Source organism: Ochotona princeps, chromosome 1 (assembly GCF_030435755.1).
Source record: "Ochotona princeps isolate mOchPri1 chromosome 1, mOchPri1.hap1, whole genome shotgun sequence".
NCBI classification, from domain to species: Eukaryota; Metazoa; Chordata; class Mammalia; order Lagomorpha; family Ochotonidae; genus Ochotona; species Ochotona princeps.
The window spans coordinates 10,435,593-10,459,402 of NC_080832.1; the positions used below are offsets into that span (position 1 = coordinate 10,435,593).

General features: G+C 47.0%; 1 protein-coding gene across 5 annotated transcripts in view; it reads right to left on the minus strand.

Moving 5' to 3' along the window:
- The window catches only part of TIAM2 (TIAM Rac1 associated GEF 2), a 217,975-nt gene that overhangs the window by 58,814 nt on the left and 135,351 nt on the right, over positions 1–23,810 (minus strand). For 3 of the 5 annotated variants that reach the window (XM_058662345.1, XM_058662387.1, XM_058662428.1), the window contains exons 9-13: positions 22,387–22,458; positions 13,095–13,199; positions 12,438–12,516; positions 9,520–9,612; positions 8,855–9,118 (exon numbers count right to left, since the gene is read on the minus strand). In XM_058662345.1, the coding sequence (XP_058518328.1) occupies positions 8,855–9,118; positions 9,520–9,612; positions 12,438–12,516; positions 13,095–13,199; positions 22,387–22,458 (613 nt within the window). The remainder of the gene's footprint in view (positions 1–8,854; positions 9,119–9,519; positions 9,613–12,437; positions 12,517–13,094; positions 13,200–22,386; positions 22,459–23,810) is intronic. The other 2 variants (XM_058662451.1, XM_058662480.1) reach the window with 2 other exon arrangements.

Below are 23,810 nucleotides of genomic sequence, written 5' to 3' on the forward strand. Positions count from 1 at the left end.
CAGAACACATCCACTGATAAGTACAATGGCTGGTGTGACTGACGTTGCACTGGCTGGCGCACACAAGTCAAGTCTGAGGTTACCCCAGGTGAGGTTTCTGGGAGGACCCCCCAAATTGATAGCTGGATTCAAACCCCGGCCACAGAGAACATCACAATCTATGTGGTCCGATCTTGTACTGCACGTATCGCGACTGGGCCTCCTCAGTTGCTGATGTTCATGTGGTGGATGGCATGCCCAGAGGTACGCAACGGACATGACAGCCAGCTCATCAGAGCCTGCAGAGGATGTCAAGTGCCTCGTCACCGGGTGGAAAGCATGACTGGTTGGAGCACTCTCATGGCCAAGCTTTGTTATGTATTCCTGGGCAGGTGGATGCACTGAGGTGGACTTAGTCAGCCAACAGACCTTGGAAGGATTCTCTCAATCCTGAGGCAACAAAACCCAGGATGCCTCAGAACTATCAAAGTAGTTCGAGTAACACCCTCAGAGCATTCTTCCCCACACTGGGGTCTCTAAAGTTGTCATCAACCGACTATCCTACCAGCCCCTGGGAGCTGATGTAGTCTGACAGGGAGGAGGGGCCTCCTCCCTAACCCTGCCTGGGGATACAGCAGAAAAAAACACTTGAAACATCTGTCCCACCCATCTTCCTTCATACCTCAACCCTCCCCACCCTAATCAGAGATCCACCTGGGCATGCATCCGTCTCAACTATATAAACAATGTTAGGAAAAAAAACCTAAATAAACTTTCCCTTTTAACAACACCGGTGTCCGTCTCTCCTCACTTCCCAACCACGCAAGAGCAAAGGGCATCCACGTGGGTCATGGGGGCAAGGGCTGCAGCACAGGTGGTGGTAGTAAGCCTTGGAAACCCAAACTTCTTGTCAACAAGGCAATTTCCTTCTCTCCCCACCCCCTTCATTCTTATCAAGATTCATTCACATAATTTCGCTAATATTCCCTAGGAAAGATGTCTGAAGCTCCCAGAAACATGACATGAGCATCCATCAGCTGAAAGAAGTCAGAATCAGATGAGCAAATGGATGTCTAAGAGCCGTGACTGGAAAGGGGACAACAAATCGTTCCACGCAGTGGCAGCTGAGCACTTTGCAATTCTTCAGGAGACAGTGGCAAGAGGGCAACCTGGGAGAGTGCCTGTCCGCCATCCAGGGGCAGCTGCTGAGAGCTGCCGGCGCAAGACACACAGCAATTCTGAAAATAATTCCATATGCCTATTTCTAAACATTTTCCCAGAGCTAATAACCACAAGGGAAAAAATCAGATCATTTGCACTTTGTCACATTTTATTCCCTACAAGTTGAAGATATTAATGGGGGAAAAAATGGTGGGGAGAATACATAATGAAAGAATTTATACGGGAATGGCCAATTTTCAGGCAGAAAAATCACAGCTGAATAACACAGGGTCAGAAATAAGTATACACAGTACAGTAGATCCTAGCTGAACTGTCTGAAACGAAAGGAGCCGAGAACTTAACTCTTGCCCCTCTGTGAGCAGCACGGACCCAGCTATGTCAGCCATCACTGCTGCCTGTCGGGGGGCACGAGCCGGAAGCCGGCAGGACCTGGACCAGGCACCGGGCATGGGAACTGTGCATCCCATGCAGCAGTCTAACCACGAAAATCTTTAAAGTCAGCAAACGGCCATTCAATTCTCCCCCATCTCTCTGTATGCTGCTGGTTTTGATGAATTTTGCACAGATGGGCTCTCACTAAAAGGCATTTCAAACCAGTCTCAGGAGCAGGTGTGACGGGGCATCCCCAGATGGACCTCACAGATGCCGGGCCTGTGGTCCTCCCATCTGAGCTGCTCAGGCCAAAACCTGAGAGTCGCCACTCACCTCACTGCTTCCCTCCATCCCAGGGCAGTCTCAGGGCAAGCTCTGAGGGATCCACTTCCAAGGCCGCTACCAATGCCAGGAAGACAACAGAAGGTCCTGCTCCATTACCGCCTCCCCCAGCTGTGCTCTGTCAGCATCTGGGGACCTCGGGCTAACCTCAGCCCTGCTGGCTTCCTGGCTTAAATGCCTGGGAGGGTCTCCTGGTTGCCTCAGGTCAGTGTCACACCTCAAGATAGTCATTGAGGGCTGAGTGCACTTGACCCTACAATTCCCCCGGCCTCCTCCCTAGCTGCCCTGCACAGCCCTGCACAGCCCTGCACATCCCTGCACTTCCTGTGCCGCCCGGCAAGCCCCACATCTGTGATTTCTATGAACTTCTAAGGACTCATGATTGCTTTCAGACATCCACATGTCTCCACACGTCCTTGGGCGTCCTCCTTAGCTTGTCCCCTGCACGGACATCACCAGGTGCTGCCTGTTTATTGCTGTAGCCTGTCCCAGGCCCTACTCCTGATCCCTCCCACCCTGGCCCATCTGCTTTCCATCTCACTACTGCTGAATATATAAAACAGGCAACTTCTAACAGCTCCTAAATAATGAAACTAACTTTATTTTGTTACAAAATAATTCTGAAACCCACGCATAGTTTTTTCACAGGAACTTTCTGAAGACTCACTGTGTGCCAGGACTTCAAAATTCTTGTGTAGCAGGTGGAGTGAGGCATCTGATCCCAGCATCCCCTAGCAGAGCACTGCTCCATTTCCCATTAGCTCTCCCTTTTAAGATGCCCAGGGAAAAGCAGAGCAAGATGGCCCAAGAACGTGGGCCTCTGCCACCCACAGTGGAGACCTAGATGGACTCCCAGGCTCCTGGTGCTGACCTGGCCAGCCCTGGTCCTGGCTGTCCTGGTGCTGGACCGGCCAGCCCTGGTCCTGGCAATCCTTTGGAGATTAAATTAACAGATGGTAGAGTTCTCCCTCCCTCTCCTTTCTTCCCTCCTTCAACTCCGTCTTTCAAATAAACTTTGTGTTTTTAAAAAAGTAAAGAAAGTTTATGTCTCATTTCATGGACAAACAAGAATTTTAATTTCTCTTTCCTGTGAACTTACGGAAGTTCCCTCGCACTCCACCATGGTATCCAGACAACTTGAGCATGCGCAGATCTGAGCACACACTGTACATGAAGCCAGTCCTCCGAGGACAGAGAGATGACTGTGTAGCTCAAGACCAAAACGGATGAAGCTAAAGTGGCAAGATAATACGGGCGGGAGACCTAGTTCTTCACACCACACCACAACTGTCACTAAGTGATCAGACAAGTCTCCTGTGTTGTATTGAAGGCAGGAGAAAGACATGCAATAGCGGTTAGGCTTTCGTTTCTTATAGGTTTGGGCTATGCTATGTAACCGATTCCTGGAATTCTGGATTTCCTACAATCAGGTGCCAAGAAGACTCTCTGAGCCTCTTTCCCGTAACCTCAGCTTCCAGGTTGTCTGCTCCTTGCCCTTACAGCTCCCCTCCTCCCAGCCCTAGGTCTATCAGCAGGGCCGTCCGTGGAATCCACACACTGAGCCATGCAGAAACCGTCCTCTGCTCTTACACCTGGAATACTTTGCTCCCGATATAGACTTCGTTCTGCTCACAAGCAGAAAAATTAATGCGAATCCCAACTCTGACCTCTAATTCACTGCACTAGTTTTTCTCAAACAGTGTGATCTTATTTAGAATTATTATAACTTTTCCCATCCAACTATAGTTTCTTAGCAACACAAAATGATATAAAAATATATTATTGGTTAAATAAATCACTAATGTGGGAGAGAGAGGGAATTAAATCTCCAAACAAAACCCAATTTCTTAAGAGTACCCACAGCCCGTTCTTCCCCGCACTGCTAGCAAAAGGCACCTGCCCCAAACTGAAAGTACCTTCAGCACAGTTGTAAGAAAGTGATAATTCCACAGCTAAAACTCTGTGTTCTGCAGAGACTACTAGAACTTATACGAGAGTTCAGTGGAGTGGCAGGGTACAAAATTAATGAACAAAAATCAACAGCCATAGTGTATGCTAATAGCCCCAAGTTGGAAAAAGATCTAACCAGCAAGATACCATTCAAAATAACAGGAAAAAGCATGAAGTATCTGGGAATAAACCGAACCAAAAATGTAGGAGACCTATTTGAGGAAAACTACGAACTACTGAAAAAAGAAATTGAACAAGATCTAGAAAGATGGAGTAACATCCCATGCTCCTGGATAGGTAAAATCAATACCATTAAAATGTCTATATTGCCAAAAGCAATATATACATTCAACGCAATTCCAATCAAATTGCCCAAAACATTCTTCATGGAACTGGAAACAATGATCCAAAGGTTCATCTGGAAACACAAAAAAACACGAATAGCTAGAACCATCCTGAAGAACAGGAAGTTAGCAGGGGGAATCACAGTCCCGGACCTCTGGACATACTATAGGGCAGTGGTTATCAAAACAGCCTGGTACTGGCACAAAGATAGAGAGGAAGATCAATGGAGCAGAATAGAAACACCAGAAGGGAACCCAAACAGGTACAGTCAAATAATCTTTGATAAAAGGACAAATGACAATCCAGGCAAATGGGAAGGTCTCTTCAATAAATGCTGTTGGGACAACTGGTTGATAGCCTGTAGAAACAAAAAGATAGATCCACATCTCTCACCATACACTAAGATCAAATCTAAATGGATAAAAGATCTAAACCTACATCCAGAAACCTTCAAACTTTTGGAAGAAAATGTTGGAAACACACTGCAACACTTAGGGGTAGGCCCTCACTTCCTAAAAAAGACTCCAAAAGCAGTAGAAATTGAGACCAAAATAAACAAATGGGACCTCATCAAACTAAGAAGCTTCTGCACAGCAAAGGAAACAATCAACAAAGTAAAAAAGCAACCCACAGAATGGGAGAAGATCTTCGCACACGACATAGGTGATAGAGGACTAATCTCCAGAGTATACAGAGAATTACAAAACAGCCAAAACACCAAAATAAACAAGCCACTCAAGAAATGGGCACGGGAAATGGGCAGACATTTCACAAAGGAACAAACCCAAATGGCAAATAAACATATGAAAAAATGCTCAAGCTCCCTCGCAACAAGAGAAATTCAAATTAAAACATCAATGAGATACCACCTAACACCAGTAAGACTGGCCCACATGAAAAACACCAACAACACTTGCTGGCGAGGTTGCGGGGAAAAAGGGAACCCTACTCCACTGCTGGTGGGGCTGCAGGCTGGTACAGCCTCTATGGAAATCAGTATGGAGAATATTCAAACAACTCAAAATCGACATACCGTATGACCCAGCTATAGCACTCCTAGGAATATATCCAGAACAATTGTTTTATGAGAAACCAACATGCACTCCTATGTTCATAGCAGCACAATCAGTAATTGCAAAAACATGGAAACAGCCAAAATGCCCATCAGCAGAGGATTGGATAAGAAAGCTATGGTTCATCTACTCCATGGAATACTACTCAGCTATTAAAAAAAACAAAATGCAGTTCTTTGTGGCCAAATGGGCCAAACTGGAAACCATAATGCTAAGGGAAATGAACCAATCCCAAAAGGTTAGATACCACATGTTTGCCTTAATTTAATATGATATGATGTTAAGCATATCATGTTATGTTATGGATATTATGTCATTTGTAGTATATAAACTAAAATTGAACTGTGAAGGGGGGTCACAGAAAGTGGTTAAGAACTCGCATTAATTTTTAACATGTTGACTGCTCAATATCATGTCAATCAAATCCATAATGATGTTAATTGTTGCAGATGGTATATTAGTGCTTTTATTTGACCGGGAAGATACTCTGCTGACTCTGCCCTCAGACCAGAGAGGGTCTTCCCAATAAGTAGTGGGACTTGTCTGGACTATGGGATGTTGGACTCTATGCTTGGCAAATTCTTGCAGGGAGGGAATTTCAACTAAACTTGAACTATGGTTATGCAGCGGGGTGGAGGAACCCACCATGGGGGGAGGGTGGGGGGGAGAATCCCAGATTCTATGTAATTACAACACAATGTAATTAATGAATAAATTTAATAATAATAAAAAAAAACTCTGTGTTCTGGTTCAAAACAAAAACAAAGTACTTCCCCATCTAACTTTTTTTTAAAATATAGTACACCACCTATTTTTAGGAGTACTAATAAATTTTTACATCTGGCAATCTGGGGTGCTAGCCACAGCAGAGCATCCTCCAGGCTCAGGGCTCTCAGCCATCCTACGTCGGCGCTAGGAGCCAAAACGCCCCGCCTCTCCTAAACAGGAAATCCATGGGTCCCCACATCAGAGCTGGCGCGATCATTCTTTCCCCTGGTGGAAAGCTAATGGACACGTACATTCCCAAGAGTGTTTCATTCCAAAGCACAGTTTTACAATAAAGCGGCTTCTAGAAGCTTGCAACTCTAAGGAAAGTGGAGGGCCAAAATAAAGAGCCTGGGGCACTGTCCCTTGGTCGTCATCTGGTAGTCACTGCTGGGACGGATGGTCTAAACGAGAGCACACACACAGATCTTTTCTATTTTGCCTCCTGTTGAATAGAGCCCTAACCCAGTCCCAGCAAGGCGGCATGCAGTGCTGTTTGTGGATGGAGCGTGCATGAAGGCCAAACAGCTCCTGTGCTTTCATAAAGACTGTTTGGAAGACTTTCACACACACACACACACACACACACACACACACAGAAACTATTGGAAATTTTCAAAAAAGATGGCAAATTTTAAAAGGGATTTTCATATATAAGGTACCAAAAACACCAGCATTGCTTGGATCCCAGTATAAACAGGTCTGGGACACCCAATCCCCTCAACAGTGGCCTGTGGGCACTAAAATAACATTGCTTTCTTTGGGGAATTCCTCACAGATGATCTTTCCACTCACCTCCCCTTCCCAGAACAGAAATTCAAACCCTTGAAAGCAACAATGAAGTGGCCATCCACGGAGCAGGAGACCCTTCACGCGCCATGTCCCCTGCTGTGCTGCTCCCAGGGCCATGCTGGTGAATGCGGGGAGGTCTCTACGCCTGTGTGCCCCAGCAACAGGGCAGGGAGGGCTATGTTCTGAACATGCTTGGAAGGCACATGCTTGGCTCCAGCTCATCCTCCAGAGACAACGGCCAAGGCAGAACCCTCTACCTTAGGGAACCAGCCCTGTGACCCCATCAGCAACATCAGACGCATGTCTGACCTTGAGCTCTGAGCCTGCAAAACTGTGAACTAAATTAAACACCTTCTGTTTAAAAAAAAAAAAAAAAAGGTAGGTTGCCTGTAGGTATTTTGTGATAGCAACAAAGGTTAACTAACCCAGGTTAACTAATCCAGGTGGTGCCATCTAGGGTAACACCACCCTCACAGAGCAGTCTTGCCAGGGAGCCAGGACAGGGCCAGGGGCTTGTACCTCAGTGATAGTAACCCCGTCCACACACAGGAGCCACAGCCTAGGCAGGTGCCCAGCAGCGGACACCTGGCACCATTGCCTGTAAGCTCAGCTCTCGGGACGTGCAGATGTGGGGACACATCAGAACAGCAAGCGGCCGCGTTCAGATCACGGGCACCTGATCTTATCAAGGGTAAGGACCAGAATGGCTGGCTAGCACAAACATGACCATCTCATCACCCTGCCTCCTTGTCAAAAACAAAAAAGGACGGGGTTACAAGCTTAACTCACCCGCTGGTCCTTACTATTAAAAAAAGGGCCATTTTTCCCTTTTGCTATTTTTTACAAGGATGTATCCCTGTGAGTACCAGAAGTACCCTAAATCCTGAAGTGATTTCTCATGATGATGCAATTCATCCAGGTGCACCCCAGGTAGGAAGGAGCCCTGCAGAGTAAGGAAGCCAAGAGAACAGGCACCGTCTCCTCTAACAGCAGCCCAGCATCGATGAAGGATGGCCCTAACAGAATCAAGCAGCAACTTCAGTGTATGAGTTGCACTCGTATCTGCCACCAGTGCATTTAATAGTATTTTAAATTGGAAGAAGGCCCCCAGAGAGGTGGAGAGAGCCCAGGATACCTTATTGAATCACAAATTTAACTGGCTAACTTTATAATCCCCAAAATGACCTAATAAATTTGTTTTGTAATTAAATCCATCCTAGCAGACTTCTCTTTTGTGTTTTCATTCCTTTTTGGTACCCATGCAGAGATTTCCACTGGAAACCCATTATGATGGTAATTAAATAGAAAAACTACTTTGCACACTCCCAGGATAAAACTGCTTGGCTTGGTCTCCTACAGAGCTGGACCATCATCCTCGGGGTGTCGAGAAGGAAATGGTGGCTATTCAGTGCTAGCTGGGGCCTCCCATCCACCTCACTGCAGCCTATGAAATATGCATGAACAAGCTCAGGTACCCCAATCCGCCAATGATTTCTGCATGCAGGAATTTTACCTTAAGGAAAAATACAATGGGGCATTTTAAATAAATTATTAGGCTCTCACAAAATTTTAAAATTCATAACCTACACTACCTGGCTGCTTATTGAGATGGTCATACATAACATGAGAGGTAAAACAAAAACCGAACTGCACCAGCCATTCTCAAACCCACCAGAACACCAGAAACTGGTTTTGCCTTGGATTCAAACAAATAACAAACCTCCAATGCTGGCATGTACACAGGTTTCAGCCGCCTTCAGTCACAGGGTAATTACAAGATTAAATGCTGTGGGTGATTCTTAAGGGTGTCATTTAAAGAGTGTTACTTGGTGCAAAAATAATTATTTTCCATTTTCATGAAAAGTGCCATAATGAGTAAAATGCATGGAGTTTTGATAAAATTTACTCCAGCTGGCGTCTGCGTTCATCTCCTAACACATGAAGAAACAGTGTCTGAATGGCTTAAATAATCCAAGTTTGCAACCAAAATAGCAGCCTACCAACATTGGCCGTGGATGGCGGCAGCCAAATAGGAAGCAGGGACAAAGTCTTACCATTGGTTGTATTCTTTTTCATGTTGTCCAGGAATTCCTCCAAAAGCTGGGACTGGTTGGGAGGGGGCGAGAGCCCTTCCTGGTCCCTGGAGAACAGGTCACTGTCCGACCAGGAGGTGCCCAGCGTGGCTCTCACGTTGGGAGGCCGGGCAACGAGTGTGAGCCCAACGCTCTTCTCGGCGAACAGGGCCTCCATCTGTTTCAGGTGCAGGTCACACACGGCTTCCCCATTCAGGGCCACGATTTCATTGCCCTTTCTCAGCCCTGAGAACAAGGAAGCACGAAGAGGAAGCAATGAGACAGGAAGATGTGACCGGGTGAAAGGAGCTGCCCAAGTAGCCATGCACACACAGGAGCTGTTCTATCACTCATAACTCACTCGTTGGGCACTCTGCTGGCAAACACAGTGGGCAACACCACTTGCTTTGTGTGTATGAGTCTCTACCAGTCTCTTGCTTCCTCCCCCTGTCCAGACCAACATGGGTTTATTCTCCTGGTGCCTGGACAAGCTCTCTCTCTTTTAAAATACATACGCATCCCCACCTGCCACAAATGCATCTTCATTTCCTCTGAGATTCTGACAAAATTGGAAGAGCATTTCATCAGTCAGACTGCCTCCCCTAGCTTCAAGCTAAGACAGAGCCAAGACGCTAGGTCCCACGCACCTTCCCCGTAAGCCAAGCCGTTGGGGAGGACGTCGCTCACAAATATCCGGCTGATGTGCTGCCGCTCGTCCACCTGCGCCGTAACTGCAAACCCTGGTGGGAGAAACCCAAGCGAACTGAGTCCACCTTCACCACGCACCCCACCCAACCCACCACCCAACCCACGGGGATTCCTTGAACAGCAATCCTCCTCAAAGTGCTATGTTGAGAAAGTCAACCACTCCTTTGAAAGTACGATTATCTAGCACAGGCACCAGAAAAAAGGAACGTGTCCGCTGCGGAGGCTTAGGAAAGATGAGCACACGACCTGAGTCAAAAGCCGACAACACACGCCCCGTGCTGATGGCAGCATTACTCAAAACAGCCCCGAGGTGCAAACAACCCCACCGCCATCCACAGGCGAACCCACAGTGTGGTTTATTCATGCAGTGATGTGACGGCATGGGTGAGCTCGGAGAACACTGTGCTAAGTAAAACAAGGCAATCACAACCACACATATTATGTATGATCCTGTTTACACAAAGTACCTAGAGCAGTCAAATTCACAGAGAGCAGAAGCGTGCTTGCTGGGAGCTGCACGGGCGTGGGGGAGAGGGACGGGCTTGAAGATTCCACTTGCAATGTTGGCATACCATACAGACACTGATTCCAATCCTTGCTGTCCTACTTCCGCTCCATCTCCCTGCTACACTTTCTGGGAAAGCAGGAGATGGCCCAGGTGCTTGGGCCCCTGCACCTCTGAGGGAGACCTGAGGGAAGCTTTTAGCTCCTGCTTACAGCCTGGCCCATCCACGGTCATTGTGGCCATTTGTGAGCAAACCTACAGATGGAATATCTCTTGCCGTCTTCCACTTTGTAATTGTTCAAAATAAACAAAATCTTACAAAAAAACGAACATGGGGAACTCAAACATTTTTTAAAGATTTTTTTTGCTGGAAAGACAGATTTTCAGACAGGACAGTCCGGTGGTTTACTCCCCAAGTGGCCGCAACAGCCAGAACTGAGCTGATCCGAGGCCAGGAGCCAGGAGCTTCTTCCAGGTTTCCCATGTGGGTGCAGAGTCCCAAGGCTCTGGGCCGTCCTTGACTGCTTGTCCAGGCCACAGACAGGGAGCTGGATGTGAAGTGGAGCTGCTGGGACACGATCTGGCACCCATATGGGATCCTGGTGCATGTGGCTACCGCACTGGGCCTGGAGAGTTCAAGTTTAATGGGTATAGAGTTCCAGTTGTGCAACATGAAACAGAGACCCTGGTGGGATGGTGCTGACAGGCACACAATGCCACACAGCTGTGACTTCAAAGTGGTCAGGTGTGTTACACATATTTTACCACAACCCCCCTTCAAAATTTTTTTAAAGATTTATTTATTTTTATTGCAAAGTCAGATATACAGAGAGGAGGAGAGACAGAGAGGAAGATCTTCCCTTCACTGTTGCAATCCCCAAGCAGCCACAATGGCCGGAGCTGTGCCAATCCAAAGCCAGGAGCCCAGAGCCTCTTCCGGGTCTCCTATACAGGTGTAGGGTCCCAAGATTTTGGGCCGTCTTTGACTGCTATCCCAGGCCACAAGTAGGGAGCTGGATGGGAAGTAGAACAACAAGGGCACACATTGGTGCCAGTATGGAATGCCAGCACTAGTGGGAGGAGGATTAGCCTTTCAAGCCACAACACCGGGCCCATGAACATATTTTTTTTTAAAGGCATCTTTATAAGTATCTTTGTTCAGTCATTCCAATACAGAGAGGACACACAGAGAGGACTGAGAACAGCAGAAGCATATCAGAACCAAATCCAACACATCGAAGCCAAACGCTCGTGTAAATAAGGAAACAGAACAAATCGGAAGGAAGAACGCTTTATATAGCTTTAACACGTCACAAACCTTAGCATATTATGACGGGTCATTTTAAGAATGAATCACTATTCTGTTAATATAGTAACAAGGTTAAGAAAATAACTCTGTCTACATAGATACTATCTGATTACTGAATTCCTACAGTAAAAGACAAAAGATAACATAAACTACAAAACGCTTACAGCGAGTTTACAACCAAAACGCAAGAATCAAATGCTGCAGAGGATGGTGCCGCAGCACAGTGGGTGAAGTTGCCACCTGCAGCGACAGCATCTCATACAGGTGACAGTGTGAGTCACAGCTGTGCCACTTCCCATCCTGCTAGCGTGCCTGGGAAAGCAGTGGAGGGCAGCCCAGGTGCACTTCCTGCACCAATGTGGAAGACCCAGAAAAAGCTCAGGCACCTGGTTTGGCCTGGCCCAGACCCTGGTCTTGAGGCCACTTGCGGAGTGAGCCAGCAGATGGGAAGTCAGCCTCAGTGCGTCTGTCTCTCTTTCTCTCTCTCTCTCTTTCCCTCCCTCATCTTCTCTTTCTCTGTTACTCTGCCCTTCAGATAAATGCTATAAAGGGATTTCAGAAGTGCTGAGCCTTAATAAACTCAGGAAATAAAGAGGCAAGTGAAGATAAAGCAATCACAAAAATATATGGAAAGTCAGACTTTGAGTTAGTCCTCGATGGATAAGAAGGAATAATGCTGTGAAGAGGAGGAGAAGGGGACCGGCCGGCAGTGCAGGTGCATCAAGCAAGGGTGCAGCGAAGCAGCTGGAGAAGCAAGGAGCTGTCACCCAGCTGCGGAGCTGCGCCCTGTCGGGCCGGGACCACCCCTTCCAGCACCTCTACCGCCAGTCACTACTGCAGCACTGGTTCCCAAAACACTGTCTTAGCCTGCTAACATAAATAAATAGAAACAAAGGAAGAGAAAAGACATTCAGAGATGTCTGTCTTCCAAGCATATTCTGGAAAAATGTGAATATAAAGAGAAACAGCGAGGCCCGAGACACAGGGGCAAGCTGGGCCAGGACGCACAGCAGGCCTTCTGACCGGGGTCCCCCAACACTTACCGAAGTCAGACACACTCCCAGTCTTTGTGAGCCGCACATCATAAACGTTCAGAGGAAAGACTTCTATTTCATCATAAACCTGGAAAAGGCAAGCATGCCAAAATCAGGGGCCTTCCTTAGGACGGATCTGGAGGTCACGCACATCATTTTTCATAAGAAAATGGTTGTTTCCTTAAATGTGATATTTTTAACATGAACATGCCTCCTAATGAGATGCCAAATTTAACAGTTTTCTCCTAAACTTACATTTTCCAAACTCCAAAAGCCACAGATATGGCTCATGCTTCCCTTTCTTTTTTTAAGATTTATTTATTTTTATTAGAAAGGCAGATATACAGAGAGGAGAAGAGACAGAGAGGAAGATCTTCCGTCCAATGATTTACTCCCCAGGCAGCCGCAACGGCTGGAGCTGAGCCAATCTGAAGCCAGGAGCCAGGAGCTTCCTCCGGATCTCCCACACGGGTGCAGGGTCCCAAGGCTTTGGGCCATCCTTGACTGCTTTCCCAGGCCACAAGCAGGGAGCTGGATTGGAAGCAGGGCTGCTGGGATTAGAACTGGCACCTATATGGGATCCCGGGTGTGCAAGGCGAGGACCTTAACCACTACACTATTGTGCCGGAGCCCATGCTTCCCTTTCGTAAACAAACGCAAACATACCTGTTTTTGCATATATTCATCTGGTGCAGGAATACAGCACTCAATGTTTTCATCTACTGATTTTCGAAGCTGAAGGCCATAGTGGCTGGGCTCCAAGTGCCTCAGCTAGAAAACAAAACAAAACAAAACAAAACAGTGCATTCAGATTTGTCAGTGCTCTCTGGAAATTGTTCATTGTCCAACAGGTTCGTTATAAGTCAAAGTCGACGTTCCCAAAGAGGCCTGCGTGTAATCCACCATTTCAACCTTAGATCTCAGACTTAAATGAGCAGAAAAGAAAACCCAGGCAATTGTTTCGAAGGTTTTCTTTAAACGGTGCTTCATCCATAAAGGCAAGATGTGATTACAATGGAGTATCCCTGGGAGTCCAATCGTCTTATCATCTCAGCACATGCAATCCTTTATCAATCGGTTGTACCAAACTTAGAGCCGCTTCCCAAGAGAAATCTCCGATTCCTCACACTTCACAATTAGCAATTTGTTAATCCACAAACTTCACAAAAGGTAAAATCTGCTCCCCTGCCTCCTCCTCCTCCCTCTCTGACATAAGCTTGTTATTACTTAGGAGTCCTATCTATTTTTAAACTGACATTATCGATGGAAAGTAACATTGTTCTCTTCTGAAGGAACACCTCACATCCTGGAGCAAAAGGCAATGCAGGACCACGCTGCGTGTACAGCACCCTGACGCTGCGGCACAAGTGACAGAACAAACACAGTCAGTACCCACAGCCACCAGGGCTGCGCGGGAAGAGGGACCATCGTTTTTTCACCTTTCCCAAATTTGATTGCATTTTTCTCTGGAAACTTCTCTGATGCCACCTGGTGGTCTAGAAACTTCTGCTCTGACATTGCTGAAGACATTGCATCTCTGCCATCTCGCTAGATTATGAAACTGCAATTACATATTCAGTGTAACGGATGACCACAAGAGGACTGCAGAGTTCAGAGAACACCGGCTTAAAAGGTGAGTTCAGGGACACAGCAGACAAAGCTGCTGCCTGCAATACAGGTATTCCATCCAGGCGTGGGGTTGAGTCCTGTCTGTCCCACTTCTGACCCAGTTCCTTGCTAATGGTGTGGGGAAAGAAGCAAAAGAGAATCCAAGTCCTTGGGCCCGTGTGCCCACAGGGGAGATCCAGACGAGGCTCCTGGCTCCTGGTTTCAGTCTGGTCCAGCCCTGGCTACTGTGGCCAACTTGGGCGTTAACCAACAGATGAAAGATCTCTCTTTCTCTGACTCTCCCCCTTTCTCTGTAACTTTCGCTTTCAAATAAAGAAAATGAATCCTTTTTTTAAAAAAAAAAAAAAGATGAGTTTTCTTTGGTGTGAAATAATTTTAAAACTAATGCAGTGTTTTTTTGTAACATGGAAGCACCTGCAGATGGGATCAACCTACTGCCTAGTCTAGGCACGCATGGGAAAGCTCTTTAGGATGGAATCAAACGACTTCAGCTTTAATGCCATCCGCTGACAGAGCACCAGCAGCAGATCACGTAATTATTCCAGACTTAAAGGTACATACAGAAATTCAGAAAAGTTCAAGTTTTTCATGAGGGCATGACGTCATGATCTAACAACTCATTCTCCCAAAGAAATCCAGTGGCAGAAGGTAAATATAGGGTCACTAATACATTTCCTCGTCTAGGAAGTGAGATATTTTTTCCCCTAATTTTATTTATTTTCATTGCAAAGTCAGATATACAGAGAGGAGGAAAGAGAAGAAGATCTTCCGTCCAGTGGTTCGCTCCCCAAGCGGTCACAACAGCCGGAGCTTAGCCAATTCAAAGCCAGGAGCCAGGAGCTTCTTCTGGGTCACCCACATGGGTGCAGGATTCCAAGGCTTTGGCCGTCCTTGACTGCTTTCCCAGGTCATAAGCAGGGAGCTCGATGGGAAGTGGGATTACCGGGATAAGGAACAGTGCCGACATGGGATCCTGGGGCATGCAAGGTGAGGACTTTAGCCACTAAGCTGTCGTACTAACATCAGTGCCTCTTGCCATCCAAAAGCAGAGTTCGTCCCCAATCCCATTACCTTTCATGCCAGAGTCAAAATATCTTCTACTCTGTGTTCTGGCTTGATCATTACCGTGACTCCTTGATTATCCGGAAAGTGAACAAAAGCCTGGCTCTCCCGCATGCTGTCCCGGGGAGCACCATCTACTGATGAACCACACAGGTGCAGAGGTTCATCCACCAGCATTGCAATAGCAAATGAAAATGTAGAAGGATTTGATAACCAAAGGAACGGGCTGACTGAAAAAGGGCCCTTCATTTGTACTCCTCACATCACTGGCTTCCCATAAGCCTCTGGGGCAGATAAATCCAGTGTTTCCTCCCTCCCTTTACAAACCCAAAGAGTCAGATGGAAGACAGCTGACCCCTGCCCAGGGACCTATGCACATCCCATCTGTCACCAAGGGAGAGCACAGCACTCCATGGAAGGGCAGCGGGGTACCCAGCCTCGCTGTTCTGCAACTGTGCTTGAGAAGGGCACCTGAAATCTACATGGCAGTCCCATGCCTTTCCAGTTACCCACTGAATACCAAACACACTGCACTCATGGCCACGCCCCAATCGTGGCTTGCACTAAACTCACCCCAAGCACAGTTCTCCTCCATCATTTCTACTTGTAGCTCTGTGTTTTTACATTAACCTCTAGATCTGGGGTAAAGTCTCTCTCAACTGTTCCAAGCAAATCAATGTTAGAAAGTCAATTCTAAACATCACTTTCTGGAGGTTTTTCTCAAAGTAGTTTACTTTCTGTCACCCTCACAGCAAACTAACTCAGGTACTCTACAATGTTCAACAAAATCTTACATCTTAAAAGCAGCTGGGACATACTGCTCTTGAGAGAAGCTCTCACACTCGCATGGTAGTAAATCAAAGATTATGGGATTCGAAACCAAACATCACAGATGCTACCACCAAGCAAGCAGAACGGCCGAGCACAAGACCCTGACCCTGCTGAGCCTCAGCTGTTCTTCTGTAAGAGAGGGCATTGTGATAACATAGCTAATTAGGTTAATCATTTCATAGGAGCTTTGTGAACAAGGGAAGTCATACATACAGAGACACCTTACACACCAAAAAAAAAAAAAAATGTACCACAGAGTCAATACTATCAAATGATATTTCACTCCTCATACTTCAAAGTCATCCTAACTGGGGAACTTGACTTTGCATTGCATGCATTTTTTAAGAACATAAAAGGTCCTTCTCTACAGGAACACAAAACTGGAACAGAGGCAGTGACTAAATTCAATCAGGTTTACGTAAAGCAGGGGGCTGGGGGCATCGAGCTCTCTGTGTCATCTCTTCGGAGTGACATTTCTGGATCTGTCACTTACAGCACATTTCCCTGGAAGGATGATCGCAGTCAGAATGTGCGCCAGCACAAAAAGGGAAAGAGAAAGAGGAGCCAGGCGAGCAGAAGCAGAGCCAAAGGAGCCAGCCGCACGCCCAGGCGCGCGTGCTCCTCGGCCACCTTTCCTCCCTGGACTTCTTTGCACCTGGCTGTGGATTTCAACCAAGTGTTGCATCACCAAGAAGGCACTGCCTTAAGCAAAGTCAGGCCCCACCTCTCAAGTACACTGCAATTGTTGTAAGTCAAACTAAATCTCCAGTAGAGGTCACTGTGGAGTAAGAAAACAAAGAGGAAATCTGTCGCCTTCCGGGCTGGGGAGCCAATGGAGAGCAGCCAGAGGATGGGCAGCTGGGGGCGGGAGAGGGGAGCAGGGGAGCCACACAGACACAGGTGCAATGGCTGTCCTGGCCCGGTCCCTGCTGTCCACTCCGAGACTGCATCACCCACAGCCAAACGCAGTAAACTTGACATGTGCTTGCCAGGTGTCACTCACCACTGTCACCCTCCTTGCTAAAAAAGGTTAAGTAAAAGCAAGCTGAAAAGAATTCTAGAAAGTTATCCTAGCTCACATTAACTAGTGACTGTGGTATTGTAGGAATTGCAGCCCTGGACATCTGGCTTGTACTCACCACCAGGACACAGCACAGAAATACCAATCTGAGAATTAACCCCCTAGGAAAGAGCTGTGACCGTAAGCTCCCAATTCATCCCTGTTAGTCTACTGCACATATCCCCACTCTAGCAGAACTGAGCAGCTTGCCTGACAGTCCCTACAAATGACTGGTTCCCGCCTGTTCCCCTTCTATTTCCCCTGCCTTTATCTCCCTCACAGCCTCCATGCTGAAACCCATACAAGTGTAACCTTCAAATACTACCTCCCCAGCATCTCCTCCCCCCTCCAAACACACACACCCAGGAAGTCTCTGGTTTCTGCTGCCCACCCCCAATCCCACTCAGTTCCATTGATCTGCTCTTCAAAATCGCTAGCATAGCTCAGTAAAACATTCCCCATATCACAGCCATTTTTAGGTCCCTTCTGCAGGCCCTGGGTAGTGAGCAGAAACAGAGGCGTGGAGTATCTCATTCTGTTTCCTTTGGACCTTAACAAAGATAGGGTGCCCCAAGCACACACCCAAGACCGGGGCTGCATCAGCTACAACTAGCAATTCCCGGGCATGCACGGGCACTAAGGGAATCAGTCCATCTTCAGTCGCTGGTCCTGATACATGCAGACAAAGGCAGGATCTTAACATCCCCTGGTGTTTCCAGAAGAGAAGTTACAAACTGAATAAGAGAAAGGTGTGCGGGTTCAATGGTGGGATGGGTGGAAGCGCAGACAAAATGTTCCCATTACATTCAATTAAACAAAGCTTCTGTGTCTACAAGTGCTCTGAGAAATCACTTCCTGAATCTCCGCTGTCCTCTGAAGATCTAATTTATGACAAAAGGAAAATGCTGGCCAAGGCCATCGAAGATCCAGACCCTCTCAAGATTCTTCAATGACTATTTAGTATCATTTTCTTCTGCAAGGCATACACACATTCACACACACGTCCATGCTAAAAATGCAGGTAATTCCAGAAAGGCAAAACCTAGTTATTCAAAGAGCAGAACTGGGCACAGGCATTCAGCCCAGCGGGTAAACCACCTCTTGGAATACCCACATCCCATATTAGGGTGTAGGGTCATGAGTCCTGGTTGCACTCTTCACTCCAGTTTCCTACTAATGCACACCTTGGAGCACAGCAAATGATGGCTCAAACACTTGGGATGCCTGCTCTCCCTGTAGGCGATCCAGAGTGAATTCCAGGTACCTGGCTACAGTCTGGCACAGTCCTAGCTGCTGAGGGCATTTGGAGAATAAACCAGCAAATGACAGATCTCGCTTTCCCTGTCTGTATTGCTCCACCTTTCACATAAGTAAGCACATTTGTGGGGGTTAAAAAAAAATAAAACACTGTAGAATTGACTGATTAACTAATTCATCGCAACTAGAAATAGCAAAGCTTCTTGACGCTAGAGGTCCCCAGCTGCTGCAAGCTTTGCCTTCCTGGAGAGCAAGCTGTGCGGATTCCCGCACCACACTCTCTGTCAAGCTGACAGCACACTGGGTTTGGTTTCAATAGCCCTGAGAAAACACCATCCTACGACCTACTCATAAAAGGAACCGAAGACCTTGACAATAAGCCCCATGAGTGTACGTACACACACACACACACACACACACACACACACACACGAGCCATCCAGACAGGTCTTCCTGCTCACCCTTGTGGAGACTATGCTAAGTGACTCTTTATAATACTCACCTGGAATTCAACAATTGGCTACCTTTGTCCACTGCTGCATACCCTCCTGCTCAACCCCCAGCTCCCCTCCTCCCACACACACAACAGAAAAAAACAAAAAACAAAAACAGTTTCCAAATGTGCAAGTCAAGGTATTAGTTCCTGGGAAATGCAGGTGGGACAGTACTAACACACTAACTCCAAGAGAAGCTGGGGCACATCCCAGCTTGTGAAGACTGGCCATCCAGTGTCCCTGCAAAGCTTAATGTGGGCAGTGGCATTCCCAAGTCACAGATTCTACAGCCTGGATGGTGCCATGAAACTGTAACTGGCTTAAGCCCCGCCACTCAGCGATGGCCACCACGGGGTACTATATGGGAGCCCGGCCCTGCTTAAGCACTGGTTCACCCGTGCAGTCCAGCGGATACGCCCCCTGTACAGTCCCCCGAGAAAATGGGTACACCAGAAATGCAGAGTAGTCAGACTGATCAACATATACCTCCTTTAGTTCCCCCTCTAGGACAACTTGGGCATTTATTATTATATTATTATTATTATCATTATCATGGTCCTGAAATTACACGTCAAATCGCAGCAGCCTGGTATGCCACTCACTGGGAGAGAAAATTGAAAACTCACAGCAGATGCTTGGGGATCAAATGGCCTGTAATTACCACTTGGCTGGTGCAGGGGAAGCGAGTAGCAAAATCACAATCTGGCTGTCAGGGGCGGGCCCACACCAAGGCAGGCCCTGGTAAAGGAAACACTGATTAGCAAGTGAGATTAGCAGTACACACAAAAGGAGACCTGGACCACACGTTTCTTCACAGGCCAGTGTCACACGGGAGAGAGATGTTTATGTCCTTCTTGGGCTACTGCCCACATGTCAGCTGATGAAAGGAACACAGGCTTAACCTGCTCGCTCGTTGTCTGTGCGTGTGTCCGAGTGTGTGGATATGTCTGGGCTGTGGGGTCATGTACACAAATCATCAGTTCACACAGACCACTAACGGGCCGGTCAAGACACAGTGTTTTCATTCATAGGTTCCACTTGTCTAACAGTTAGAACATTCCCCACCCGCAGGTGAGGCCATAAGACCTCATTCACTCCCCACCACAGAATGCTGGGACGTCTGAGGCCAGTTTTCCAGGGGAGAGGGCCAAGGCTCGGGGTCTGCCACAATTTCTGGGCCGAGCCTTCCCAGATAGCTGCCATCCAGGGCCCCAGCTAGGGGGGTTGTTGTCACAATCTCCATAACAAACGCCTCCCTTCAAACGCCCCAGGAAGCCCATTATTACTCATCAAGCAGGAGGTTATGAAAAGCTTTCATTTTTTGGCAAGCCAAAGCATACTTCAAAAAAGTGCCCAAGTCAGACTGGCTTTAGTCCAACCTTAACAGATTTCAAATTAGGGCGGCTCACGCTTGGACCACCATGTGATGCACCAATTAGAGTGGAATATTTTAAAATGCTCACGGCCTCTCCTTCACAATGACATCTCTGTGCTACATGGACTGACACACATCCTGTGCCTACTGCACAAAAATGAAGCTTTGTGCACCTCATACATACTCGCCGAGAATGATCCAACAGAGGAAAACCATAGCGAAATGTATTATTCATTATTTAATCAGGTAGCAGGCTGACTTTGAGTCCCAGAAATACAAAACATCAGGTTTTCCCTTAGTTCTAACAGTCAGTCTGGGCCCAGTTGTCCGAGAACTGAGGCACAATAGTAACAGAGGCACCATTAAACTAGCGCTACAGAAGAAAGGAACGTGTCCAGCCTCCCACGCAGGGATGACTTCCAGATATCCCAGCTAACGAAACACACGCACTTCCACCTCTCCCAGCACTCATAGCGTGTCAACCAAATACGAGATCATCTGGCTAACTGAGCCTCATTTTAAGCACGCTTCTAGTTTACTTCTCACTGTCAGTGGCTATTTTAGCAAAAATTTCTTTCCAAAGGCTGACTTCTGTTCACAGATTGTGCTTCGATGAAGTAATTTCTTAAAAGTATGAATTTGAAAGTGTGATATAACGTTAATGATAGAACAGCTCTCTATCATTCAAGAGGTTTATCGAGTATAAACAATCTATAGACTAAGTGCCACATCCTTAGTGCTGTAATTCAGGTGAGAGGCATAAATTTTACAAAGCCAGACGCTGGGATACTGGCTTTCCTGGGAAACATGACACAAAAGAAGGGGGCTTCCGAAGGTTCATGGAAACTGGAAATGAAAGACAAATTTGGGTAAGGACAAAATCTGAGATGCAGGCACGCTTTTCCATGCTATACATTCCCAAAGCACTTTTTGAAGACGTTTTTACCTTTAAAAAGACAACCAGCAATACAAGACGGTACACTCTAAGAACCAGCAAAGAACAGCATAACAAGAGCAAACGCCAAGCCAGGTCCCGTTGAAGCAGGTGTGGGCTCATCTGGATTTTTAGATGAGTTCCACATGTGCTCAAAAACAAACGGGCGGGGGGAATGTACTCTTGCGAGAAGTCGGCCATGGGGGTGGAAGATACACAAGCAGGAAGGTTTACACTTAGCTCCCTTGCCCCTTCCCCACGGTCGGTCCGACCGGGAAAACACAGCACCAAGCAGCACCTGCAGCAACAGGGGCTTGGGGTAGAGCCGCAGCTTCACACAGCGATGGCAAGCAGCCGAGGGGCAGCAGGGCTGGCCAGAGCGCTTTCTACCTTCTGCTGAGCCATCCCTTTAGGAATAAGGCTGGGCCAGCTGCTCCAGGAGCAGGCTCAATGGTAAGGATGGTGCAGAAAGGCTCAGGCCACCCGCCCAGGGAGCTGAGGATGGCGAAAGGGCTTTGTGTGCTCCATAATTCGGCTTCACAAAAGTGCCCTTCATGCCCTCCCTCAGCCCCTGACAAGCATCTGTGACACTCCAGCATCCCTCCACCATTCCTAATGCACTGAATTACCCCTTCATGAACTCTGACCTTACCTCCCTCTGCACAGGCATAGCTGTAAAAGCCTATGATAAACAGACTGGCATCCTCAAACATCGCTTAGAGATATGTTAGCGAACAAACGGAAGAGCCAACAATGCAGGGGAGAAGGTAAAGGGAGATGCCGAGTGCAACACGGCCAGAGGGAAAACGGAAGTGTGAAAAAGACGCAGAGATGCGGCAACGCACACCCAGCGCTCCTCAGACACAGAGATGAGGCAAAGCACACCCAGCACTCTTCAGCACAGACTGCAGGAGGACCCCTCCCAGCTCAGCCAGGGAGACTGCAGGAGCACCCCTCCCAGCTCAGCTGGGGGCACTTGCAAACACAGATGGCGCACACCCAGGGCAGCATGGCCTAACTGGGAAGACCCTGAGAGTCCCAAGAGGAGCATCCACATCTGGATTCACTGACCCCGAGGGAGTGTGTCCTGCTGAAATGTTGATGTAGAATGAAAGCTGCTCACGGCTTCAGTCATGTCACTGAAAAGAGTGGTTCTGCCATGTCACAATTTCACGATGCAGTGAGACTCTTTTTAGTCTAAATATTAGGTTTGCAATTACAGTCCTACAAAAATCCTGAACCAACATCCCCAGCCTACCTTCTCATTGGCATCATTAACCGAAACCGAGACGGCTGCCATCTCCAGCCAAGCTTACCTCACTGGACTGACTGGAGCTCTGAGGTAGGGGAGCTCCGGAAAATCCATGGCTGCCGCTCGAATCAAATATCTGCAGTCAGAGGGAAAGGAAAGACAGGAAATGGCTTTGAACCTTTAAAAACCAAAGTTTTTAGAAGAGTTTGTGAGACCTCGACATTACAATTTGCAACACCTACTATTCTTCGACATCAAAAATTTCAACTTTGAGGGGGAAAATGGTACTTTTCTTTTTGCCTTGACAGCTACACAGTGCATTCTTCAATGCTGCCACACACTCCTGGAGTCTCCCTGGGTCCTCACCATGCTGCTCTTAGCAAAGGCACACATTTACGAAGATGTGAGACATAGCCTGGAGTTGCGCAGAAAACATGAAAATCAAGCTTATAACTCTGTGGGCACAGAAAATCTTGGGTGAAACTACAACCAAATGGCAAAATCAGTTATATTTGGGTCGTGGGACCAGGAGTTACTTCCTTGACTTTCCCAAATTTTATCTTCAAACTTTTGCAACAGAATAATTAACACTAAGGACCATTTTAACACGAAAACCAACTGACTCAATCAATTTAATTTATTTATATGAGTATCAACACTGTAGCTGGTTCTGTATCTTTTTTAAACAGACAAATAACTTTTTTTAAAACTCTCTTTAAAAAAGCTTTAGAGGGCTCGGCAGCATGGCCTAGTGGCTAAGGTCCTCGCCTTGATCCCATATGGCCGCTGGTTCTAATCCCGGCAGCTCCACTTCCTCTCTGTCTCTCCTCCTCTCAGTATATCTGACTTTGTAATAAAAATAAAATAAATCTTAAAAAAAAAGTTAATGAATGTATATTAAAATGAATAAATCTTTAAAAAAAAAAAAGCTTTAGAATATTTACCACACATGCTGGGGTAGAGCCCACATTAGATGGATATCTAATTAACTAAATGTCTATCGCTAAAGAAAACAGCATTTTGTCAAGCGATTTATTGTGTTATCACTAATTCTATAGAATCAACTATCTTAACATCAGTAGGAGTCACGAGGACAAGAGCTAAACTTCAAAAAGATTCAACTCCTAGAGCAGAGGCCCAGGGTCGGCCAAGGACTGATGGTTATAAACAAATAATGCACACTTGTAACCAACGGGTGGTTATTCTTTACAAGTAAGTTGAAAGCTTAGCTAGAATTTTAAAATGTGACACTTTTCATACAGAACACACAAAACAGTGTCCACATAAAGAGGTTTCCTTCCCTCGACTACTTCACTCCCCCCGCCTCCACACCTGGATTGTTCCCAGGCTTTAAACAGGCCTAAGAGTTGACAGCAGTTCTTTGTTCACTTCAGTGCTGAGCGCAGATAACAAGCCCTGCACAGGTCAGAAAATCAAGCCTCACGAACAGGAGCCTCCTGGAGAGAATACTGAAAGCAACAGGAGCAA